This window comes from Littorina saxatilis, linkage group LG1 (genome assembly GCF_037325665.1).
Source record: "Littorina saxatilis isolate snail1 linkage group LG1, US_GU_Lsax_2.0, whole genome shotgun sequence".
Lineage (NCBI taxonomy): Eukaryota > Metazoa > Mollusca > Gastropoda > Littorinimorpha > Littorinidae > Littorina > Littorina saxatilis.
Window position 1 is genome coordinate 74,741,719 of NC_090245.1, and position 10,883 is coordinate 74,752,601.

General features: G+C 39.1%; 2 protein-coding genes across 4 annotated transcripts in view; one reads left to right on the forward strand and one right to left on the reverse strand.

The window, feature by feature from the left end:
• The window catches only part of LOC138979046 (histone-lysine N-methyltransferase ASH1L-like), a 61,336-nt gene extending 55,317 nt beyond the window's left edge, over nucleotides 1–6,019 (forward strand). For 2 of the 3 annotated variants that reach the window (XM_070351859.1, XM_070351874.1), the window contains exon 24: nucleotides 312–6,019. In XM_070351859.1, the coding sequence (XP_070207960.1) occupies nucleotides 312–455 (144 nt within the window). In that variant the 3' untranslated portion in view covers nucleotides 456–6,019. The remainder of the gene's footprint in view (nucleotides 1–311) is intronic. The other variant, XM_070351866.1, reaches the window with a different exon arrangement.
• Nucleotides 6,020–6,680: 661 nt separating this feature from the next.
• LOC138979111 (uncharacterized) overlaps nucleotides 6,681–10,883 on the reverse strand; it is a 4,385-nt gene continuing 182 nt past the window's right edge. Inside the window, exons 1-3 of the mRNA XM_070351923.1 lie at nucleotides 10,832–10,883; nucleotides 9,698–10,034; nucleotides 6,681–7,327 (exon numbers count right to left, since the gene is read on the reverse strand). The exon at nucleotides 10,832–10,883 is cut by the window's right edge and continues 182 nt beyond it. Of these exons, the coding sequence (XP_070208024.1) occupies nucleotides 7,162–7,327; nucleotides 9,698–9,930 (399 nt within the window). The 5' untranslated portion in view covers nucleotides 9,931–10,034; nucleotides 10,832–10,883 and the 3' untranslated portion in view covers nucleotides 6,681–7,161. The remainder of the gene's footprint in view (nucleotides 7,328–9,697; nucleotides 10,035–10,831) is intronic.

The following is a 10,883-nucleotide window of genomic DNA, read 5'->3' on the forward strand; positions in this document are numbered from 1 at the left end:
AAAATATTAAGCCATTAGTATTGTCAAATACACTGCAAAAAACTTAAAGCTGATGGTTATTGTGATCTATCGTGCTTGGTCCACTGAGCAGTGTTCTTCATTGTCGATGGGGGACAAGGAGCTTGTTGCAATCAGTTTATAATTCCATTTTTCAGGCTGTGTGTGTGTGTGTGTGTGTGTGCCCTTTGCTTTTTAACTTGCAAAGCACTGAAGATTTTCTGTACTTTTGCCTCCTGGCTTTGTCTGTGTGTTTGTAAATCTGCCTTTCTCTGTCTGTTAATCTCATTGCTTTTCCTGATTCTGTGTTCCAGAAGATTGCCAAGAAAGAAAGAATCAACAAGCTTGTGCTGAAAATCCATGCTAAAACACCAAGCAAAGAGAAACTTGACCTCTCATACCTCTTGGAAGAACCAGTTGGCAAGCGACCTCGCAAGAAGGCCACACCCTTTTACTGAACTTGACTGCTCGCAATTCTTACATTGCAGATGAAACCTGACTGCTCGCAATTCTCACATTGCTAATGAAACCGGACTGCTTGCCGTTCACACATTGCTAATGAAACCTGACTGCTCACAATTCCCATATTGCTGATGAAACTTGTGACTATAAGAGATGTAATTATTTTCAAACCTGAGTCAAAACCACCCACTGTTGTCTTGGCAGTTTGGGCAGGCCTGGATTCTTACAAAAGCACATGCGCATGTGTTGACATAGATGTCATCATGTGATGTGCTGATGGGAATAAGCAGCACGGCCATGGTTTATTAGGTAAAGCAAGTGCCATGAGTTCACCTTGTGCTGTGATCATGGTGTGTGATCTTGTATCTCTTACTATGATCTTGAAAGGGTATATCCTAGGGTCATTCTGGATTTGTTTGATGGAGTAGGGGCAGAGAGAGTCTGTGGGTTGGGTACTAGATTCACACACCAGAGCTGGTTGGTGTTTGTCCTTGAGTCTCTTTAGTTTTGTGGTTTTGGATACATCTTTTAGTGTTACTATCAGCACATTGGTTGGCTTGGGAAAGAGGATCTAAGTTTAAGGGTGCGGTTTGGCAGTTAGTCATTTGCTGGTCAGTGTCCGAAGACCCACTCTCCTACCCTCACAGTACCATATTCCCCTGTTCCCCTGCGATTGATATCAAATCCCCCTATCAACTATCCCCAATGCACAGCCACACACACCTCCGGTACATATATGATGGACCCTATCCCCCCTCGCCCCACCCCTCCACCCATCATCTCATCTAAAAAGTAGCAGGGATTTCACTTATGCTGTGAATGAGACAGAGGAACAAAGCTGATTTTGAAGAAGAAAAAGAGACAATGTAAGGACTAGCTGAGCTAGTGTATGGAGGAAGTAACTGTTGTGTCTGATGTATTAAACATTCTTGGTAATTTTGTTGGTCTTTCTGTTTGCTGCTCTTCAACAATTACTCTCTGACCCTGCTGTGTTAAAGTTACAAAGAACAAAACATTTCTTACTCAGTGAGATTAAACTGGTTTCCACAGATGTGGAAAATATTTGTGTGTGTTTATAGATACTGGTGGGGTGGGGGGTGGGGTGTTTGTTCAGTCAAGTTTAACAATCAAGATGAGAAACGCAATTTTTGCTTTTACGTAAGCAAGTCACTGCCTCATGACAGACAGTACTAGCCAATGACTGTGTTGTTCACCTGTTGGCTCATTGTTTGAAGGTTTTCTTGTGTATTGTACATTGTTAAAAGCCTTTTATGACAAAAATGAGATGACAGTTACCATCTTTCATCAATGTTTCATGGCAGCTGTCAGTTCTTGAATGTTTGCATTTTTGTGTTCAGAAACCATATTTTTTATCTTTTCTTTTGGTGGATATTTTGTTTGTTTTGGACATGGAGAGGGTAGTGAGGTATTTTATTTTATTTTTTATGTTATTTTATTTTACTATGTCTAAGGATTCAGTTTTTCTGGTGTATCTGTTTCCCAATGCTTTAACACTTTTTTGTGCATTTATTTATCGCTAGGTGATGACATAATATTTTTTGGACAATCTCAGTTCTGTGAACATATTCTTGTTTGAAATTCCAGTGTTTCTGGAGAAGAATGAACGAGGTTGCCAGTTTATGAGCATATGTGAGTGTCATTTTGTTGTGTTTAATTTGCAAAAGGAGTTGTACATATTTGGTGTGCTTTAAAGTATCATGTTTGTTTTCAAAGAAAAGTTGTGAATTAACTTAATAACCTTGATTGTGTAAATTTGTGAATTGTTCAGAACCATGCCTTTACGGGCACAAAAAGTAAAGGACACATTAGTTAAAACCCAAGTCTATCATCTAGCAAGTAGTCATCACTCTTCATTGTCTCTGTCGACACCCGGTTGCTTGCCGTTATGTATTAAAATGAGCAGAGGACATCATTGTAACAAAGAAGCTTTCACATTTTCTAAATCGGAGAGAATTCTGGGTAGGGAAATCACGTGGAATTGCTACTATTTTATAAACAGCATTTATCACCATACTGCAGTGAATAAATCATTCCTCTTTAATCTTAGAAGTTCTGTAAATGTAATTTTTACTCGCATGTTTTAAATAGAGCAGGGTTTGCACCAGTGAGCTACTTCCCTTATTTCCGACCATTCACTATTCTAATTTTAGTTTCATTGGCTGGGAGGAAAGGTCAAAGGGCACAGGTATGACCACATGTCGACTGCTTGTTACCTGATAGACTTGTGGTTGAAGGCATTGATTGTTGGAATAGGCTGAGTTTTGAAAAAATTACGGTGCAAATTGTTTTGATCATAAAAAGTGCTAATGGCTTTTAAGCAATATATCAATCTGTAGTCAAACAGGCCTACGCATTTTACAATGTCAGATTTTGAATTTTTGTTCCGACTTGCATTATGATTGATTCTTATAAACCAATGTACTATGAGTCACAGTGAGAGGGAAAAGAACCAAAATAAGACAGTAATGATGAGTTTTACATTAAAGTTCAGCTGTTTTGGGAGGAGAGAATCTTTGCTTCTGACAAACTTCATGGAATGAAATGAAACTTGGAAATGTGTGTCTTGTAGATCAAGAAGCCCATGTCATTTTGATTGCTATTTTTAGGAGGGGGAAGGAAGAATCGGGCAGATGACATGTGATGTAAATTTTAAGTTTTTATTATATTGCTGTTTTGCGTCCCAGCCAATGCCCCCGCCACCCCCCGTGGGTTAGGGGGAAGAATTTACCCGATGCTCCCCAACAAGTCGTAAGAGGCGACTAACGGATTCTGTTTTTTCTTTTACCCTTGTTAAGTGTTTCTTTTATAGAATATAGTCAATTTTTGTAAAGATTTTAGTCAAGCAGTATGTAATAGATGTTAAGTCCTTTGTACTGGAAACTTGCATTCTCCCAGTAAGGTAATATATTGTACTACGTTGCAAGCCCCAGGAGCAAATTTTTGATTAGTGCTTTTGTAAACAAGAAACAATTGACAAGTGGCTCTATCCCATCTCCCCCCTTTCCCCGTCGCGATATAACCTTCGTGGTTGAAAACGACGTTAAACACCAAATAAAGAAAGAAAAGAAATGCCCCCGCCCCCAACCTCTCCTCTCTCTGTCCCCAATGCCATAGTCTGTGTTAGACGTGGTGCTTACTGTGTAACTGGCACCACCATGATCATATCATTTTTTATTGCTGATATAGGCATGTATTTGTTGAATTGCCATAATTTTATACACCATTTAAACTTTGAAGCTATTTAATTGTGGTTTGATGTTTTACCCCCTTGAAGTAATTCAGTTCTTTTCTGTACCATTGATGCATTGACTGTTTATTTCTCGCCTTCTTGACTTGAGGTGAAAGTAATTTGTTCGTTTTATTTGTGTGTTCATTCCCATCAGTAACATTTTGCTTCAAGATTTATTTCCATTTTTGTGTGATAGATAGAATTTTGAATCTGAAACCACGTTGCATGAAAACCACATTTTTTGGCGGAAAAAAAGATGAGCATTTAATCACCCAAGCCCTTTCAAGGAGGATATGAAGATTTAACCATACATACATTATAGCCTTCATGAATGTGCCAGAGAGTATTGATTCAAGAACGCAACAGCAGTAAGTGTACCTGGTGCTATTGGAATGTCCTTTGACATGACAGCAATGTTTTCTTCTCCTGAGTTAAGGGCCAGTTGTCATTTTCTTTTATTCAGTCATTTACAGCGAGACTACGCAAAACTATCCTTATTATGGAAAGAATTTGTGGACAGGAAAATGTTTGCATTTCTTCGTTGTTCCCCTCCCTCTCTTTTCTTTTCATGAATGTGTAAGAAGGTAATCATGACATGAAATTCTGTTTGAGTAGAAGCCTGAAGGCTTTATCAGCAAGAGATCGTAATCGTAATCAGGGCAGTGGAAAAACTGGATATGGCGACTGACTTCTTTGACTGCAGTAGAAATGTGCCTGGGTTGATTTTGTTTCAGACGGTTAGTACACTTGTGTGTTTACAGAACCATTTTATGAACACTCAGCCATCAAAACCTGCAGTCAGAGTGCTCCTCTCTGCCAGAACATTGTTTTGCTGTCTTCTCAATGTCAGGGTAACCATTTGGTATTCCAATCTTTTGCATCCATGCTTTCCTGTGTTGGTTCTAGCTGTTTATTCGTTTGATATGTTGACTAGCATGTCTGTTTATTATGAGGCTGGACTTCTTTTCTTATGAACTTGTTGAGAATTTCTCCTGCTGTTGTTCGATACTCACTTCTACTACTTACCAGTTGGGGGTCTTTACACTGTGTGGTTGAGCTATTCTCTTTTTTTAAAGTCTAACTTTTGTGTGATACCTTGTAAACATGTGTTCTGGCGAGATCTTCTCATTTATTGTGTTATTATACATACAACATGCTTGATTTGTGTCACGGTTGTGCTCATGAAAGGTTTATGAATGAATTTAATTATTTTATACTCTGGAGTTTGTTTACAACAGAGAAAAGCATGATCAGGTCTTTTGTGCAAGATAAAAGAAAGTGTGTGGATGGAATGGAATATGTACAGAAAATGAGAAAAGTGTACAGATTTGTTTCTTTTGACAGGTTTGCAGGCACAATTGCCGGAAGTAAGGAATCTTGAGAATGTGGCAGCAATGTACTGTATCATCATCATATGTTTATCTATGCAAATTGTTAACGATGGATCTGTCAGTAACCTGGCAAATCGGAATCGCCTACATTTATTTAGTATGCCATACAGACTGTAAATATACCTTCTTTTTTTGTAGGCTTATTGAGTGTTTAGATTCGCAGTACCGTCTGCAAATTGTACAGCTTTTCGATTGGCTCTTGATCAATTACTCTGTATATCTGATTTGCTGTTTTTAATCTTTATATATTTTGGCTTTGAATGAACTTGGGTATATTTAAAAGAGTAATTTATTTGAGGTTAAAAAGTATAAAAAATAAAAAGTAGAAATGTAGCAGAAAATTCAGTATTGCTTTTGCAGTATTCAGGAATGTATCTTTTTCATTTTACGAGGGCTGTGTTCTGTAGTCAGTTTATATATTAGCTGCAAAAGAGGGCAAATTATTTTGAAAAAACAACTAGTGCTACCAAAGTACATGAATGCAGACAAACCTAGCATTTACACCCCCACCCCACTGTATGCTAGCTCCTTCCCCCTCCCCATAGAAGGAAAATGCAAGGAAAAAACCTCTGTGTGTTCAGAAACATCGATTCAGCATTAGTTTCCTGCTTGTGTTTGAATGTAAACAATTCACACCCCCAATTTCCTCTTGACGTATGTTTGTAGCATCCCCATTTTGACCATTGCAAATTTCATGTTGACATTTTTGTTACTGTGCCATCAGATTGCTGTGCCTAAAGCTCCCGAGTACAAGTAACACTATTTTTTAGGCGCACCATGTAAACAATACTGTGTAATTAACCGACCGACAAGGTGTTTTTGCTTGTAGCATCTCTAGGCTCTTGTTAACATGAACAAAGGTGTACCATTGAAATGTGTTTACAGTTTGTTGATAAGCATACATGCTACTGAAACATGGTATACTTTGACTTTTCTTGGGAGACAGTGTGAATGTATGCATGTGTCTGTGTGCGTGTGTGTGTGTTAGCTGTGTTCAGGCCAGGTGAGTTAAAACTTGGCTGCAAAAATAGTTGGTTCATGATAGATTTTATTGAAAAGATATATACATGTATTTATAAACATTTCCACAGAAGTTTGCAGCATCGAAGCAGCTGCAGATTTGACAACCAGACACATACATGTACATGTATTCCTATGGCTATGCAAACATAGGACCTAATTTGCATCAATCGATTTCTCCAATTTTGAGCTCAAATATTGATTTCATGTACCTAATCAAAAAACAAAAAACAAAAACAAACAAGGATAGTGTGATCGCAGAGAGACACAAAAAGACGGCAGTCATACACGCACCAACACAGATAAACACTGGCAGACAAACATGAAACAGAGAGAGAGAAGGCCAAGTCAGTGTCAGTCCAATTCCACAAACTGACAGTAAAAGTGGTGTGCTGTCGACAGGTGTCTCAAAGTTCAAGTTTGTTGTGGCTGGTTGCTTGGTCATATTAAATCTTTTGTTCACTTCACTTGCTTGTTTCCCTTAATTGTTGCACAGCGTGCACTTGCTTGGCTACTGTTCACACACACACATGCGCACATCCAGCACGATTGCACAAACCTTACTATCTGAACATTTTATATCGGAAACCCCATCATTACAAAATACACATAATTCTGTACTATATTTTTTGTTTACAAATCTTGTGGACATTTGTACAAAACAAAATAATCACAGCACGCGGAATGCATACTTATTGGCTATACCATAGATTGTTCCGTAAAAATATTACAAAAAGTCTTTAATACTGTATATTATCTTAAGATCCGCTTTCCTCTGAGATTGCTTTTCTATTTTAGCACCTCTGAAATGTCAAATTCTTCAAAATGTTGCATCTCTTGCCAAGATTATTTTGAAAAGTATATCTGACGTAAAAAAAAAAAGAAGCATTTCAATGCTTGTTTAGTTCTTGTTCTCAGTGCCAGGAGACTGGTTCTACGGCATAACTATCTCTAACTGTCGTTGATATTTAGAGCACTTACGTCCCTTGTTTTTTAGAACTTGTCATCAGGGCTTTGTGTCACTTGGTAATGATTTTGAATTCACATGATGTTCCACTTTCCCTTGCGCCAGTATGACGTCAAGCACTGGTGCGCTTTTCTCCTTATTTTGGGGTCGGCATCACGGTTGAAGGAGTCTAACGCCTCTGCCACACGCAGTTCTAGATGGTTTGGAGAGCCGTCACACAATGTGTGCATCACCTGATACCTGAAAGCACACAATTGTTTATTAGGTCCATTAGATTTACGTCTTCTGGCATCATTGCTTTCTTGTACTCATCACATAATCAAAATAAGTTTGACATTTTCTGACATCATTTTTTTCTTTATGTGCAAATGATATGGGCAGCTCTAATATCATATTCACTGTGCTTTTTCACTCAACAACAATGAGACAGTTTCGTGTTGTAGATTTTTAATGTACTCATGTTACTTTCTGCCCCCCGCGGGTTAGGGGGAAGAATTTACCCGATGCTCCCCAGCATGTCGTAAGAGGCGACTAACGGATTTCTTTCTTTCTTTTCTTTATTTGGTGTTTAACGTCGTTTTCAACCATTCAAGGTTATATCGCGACGGGGGAAGGGGGGAGATGGGATAGGGGAAAGGGGGGAGATAGGATAGAGCCACTTGTTAATTGTTTCTTGTTCACAAAAGCACTAATCAAAAAATTGCTCCAGGGGCTTGCAACGTAGTACAATATATGACCTTACTGGGAGAATGCAAGTTTCCAGTACAAAGGACGTAACATTTCTTACATACTGCTTGACTAAAATCTTTACAAACATTGACTATATTCTATACAAGAAACACTTAACAAGGGTAAAAGGAGAAACAGAACCTGTTAGTCGCCTCTTACGACATGCTGGTTAGCATCGGGTAATCTCGTCCCAACCAATATGGGACTCCCCCAACCCGCGGGGGGTGACTAACGGATTCTGTTTCTCCTTTTACCCTTAAGTGTTTCTTGTATAGAATATAGTCAATTTTTGTAAAGATTTTAGTCAAGCAGTATGTAAGAAATGTTAAGTCCTTTGTACTGGAAACTTGCATTCTCCCAGTAAGGTAATATATTGTACTACGTTGCAAGCCCCTGGAGCAAATTTTTGATTAGTGCTTTTGTGAACAAGAAACAATTGACAAGTGGCTCTATCCCATCTCCCCCCTTTCCCCGTCACGATATAACCTTCGTGGTTGAAAACGACGTTAAACACCAAATAAAGAAAGAAAGATGTTACCTTTTCCAGGTAACGCAGCATGATTTTGTGATAACCAGGTAAAAAGTATGTGACAAGCATAAGGTTAGAGGTTTGGCTAAGTGACAAGTGTAGTTATGAAAGTGTATTCATTCTTTTGGAGTAATTTGCATTTATTTCACCATGACATTAAACAACAACAACAATTAAACAAACAAAATCAGACCCCCAAAAAAGATGGAAAGAAAGAATAAAACAAGAAATTCCTCCGATGTTGGTCAAAGGGAAATAACCATTCTCACTGCCACCAACTGAGAAGGTTATTTCCCTTTGACCATTAATATGTCCCTCTATAAGTCCTTGTAGAATCTTAATCCACCAATAACTCCCTAACCGTGTGTTTGACTGGTCCCAATTTTTGTAAGGACCGTCTCAAGAATGTATAGAACCTGTTCACCAAGTTTGGTGACGATCGGTCCGTTCATTCTTGAGATTCCCGCAGTGGGGCACTGCGGTTATGAAATTAAAGGCCCCTCCTGTTTTTGGAACCGCAGGAGCTTTCTAGTTTGCTGTTAGGTAGATTTTTGGTTCCTCTTTCCTGTCATGCTCTTTTTCTTCATGAATTCTTTTCTTTTTTCTGCCTTCTTGCTCATTCACCTGTATTTTTTCCAAAAATCTCTTCTCTTGCCGCTTGTCTCGCGATTCATGTATAGTTTAATCTGTTAGTGTTCTGATGTAAGTCCAGCAGTAGATAGGTTAAGCCTATTTTAACATACTGGAAACTGGTAATCTTCCAGTAGGTATTAATTTAGTTTTACTAAAGCCTGCTGGGACACAAGTAATGGGTTAGTGCATTTGTAAACAGGAATCGCTTGACAAGTGGCCCCCTTCATCCCCCCCCTTCCTCGTCCTGATATGGCTCTGCGTAGTCGGCTGGACGTTAAGCAACAAATAAACAAACAAACAAACAAATTCTTGAGATCTATATGCGAACACAAACAAACAAACACATCGACCGAATCCTATACACACCCCTATACCGGGGGTGTAATAAAACCTTTTGAGAATTAAGTGGGGTCAACAATTTTCAGGAAATCTAGAATAATGTCAAATCAAACTTGAATTTGAAGACTACCATTTTCTGTTAAGTGAATTGAGGACTTAACTGTAACTCAATACAGTGGAACCCCCTTTTAAGAACACCCCCGCCCCCCCAATTTAAGACCTTGTTTTTTTCAGACTCTGTTCATAACCTCTGTCAATTTAACCCCATTTCAAGACTCCCTCCTTTTTAAGACCTGATTTTCTCAGATTTGTGGAGGTCTTAAAAGGGGGGGGGTCCACTGTATCACATTATGACATCTTAAGAATGAACTGGCACTCACCTGACGTCAGCATCATCGTCAGGGACCATCTGGAAGACCCGCTCCCAGAAGTCTGAGAGGTCTTCCTTCACCCTGCAAGGACACATCTCGGCGAGGGCTCGCTTTCTCACTCTGGGGGCTGGATGGTGAGTCAGGGCAATGATGGTTTCAATGTTTGTGGTCTTTTCGCACATGCGCAGAGCTTCTCCCATGCTGAGTGATGTCATCTGGGACGTGAGCTCTTCTGACGTCATTTTGGTAGTTGAAATGTTGGTTTCTTCAAAATTGTTGAGAGGAAAGCGGAGGTGATGCTGTTCCTTGTTGCTCCTTAATTTCGCTTGGGCTTCTAGGTTTCTGCCTGTTATTAAAAAAAATAAAAAATTCGTGAGTAGGTAGCTGTCATTACATTTTAAAACCAAAGCACAGAAACAATTAAAGACACAGTCCTTCCCATCTCGGATCTGCCTCAGCTTTTACATGGGGTAAGACTATCCCTCCACCACAACACATACCAAAAATCAACAGCCTCACTGCTTCCGGTACGGAGTTGGACTTTGTTTTGTTTTGGGAGGGGTACATTTCGCAGATTGCCATCATCCTTCAGCTGAACTGAGATACGCACGGCAGATCCTGTTTCTCAATAATGCAGGCAAAAAACAAAAACAAAAACAAAAAAACAACGAACAAACGGTGACAAAATGTTGCATTAACTTGGGGCATAGACCTATATAAATATAGGTCCCTGCTTGGGGTACTGATAGACAAGCAGCACATGTTCTTAAACTTACACAAACTGGCAGAACTGCTGAGTCAGTACTAACGTTTACGAGCACTTTTACCAAAGTCAGTGCAGCGACTAATGAAAACATTAAAACAAGGAATTATTTGAAAATCAGTAACAAACAGCTGCAGCTCCTTAAACAGTTGACGGAGGTTAATACTAGTAGTAGTAGGGTAACACCTTTTGAGAATAGAAGCTACTGACAATTCAGTCAAGATTACCCAATTCAGAATTAGACAGAACCAATGCAGAAACTTCTATTTTGAACGGCATATATTATTTTTATTTTTCAACGGCATAATTATGTGCAACCGTTTCTCCCCATACTCTATGTCAGGCGCCTGTGACTAGATCTATACACAACGCTAACTCACCTGGTTGTTGTTGTTGGCTAACTCAAGCGGTGTCAGCCAGTGCGCTGTTCTG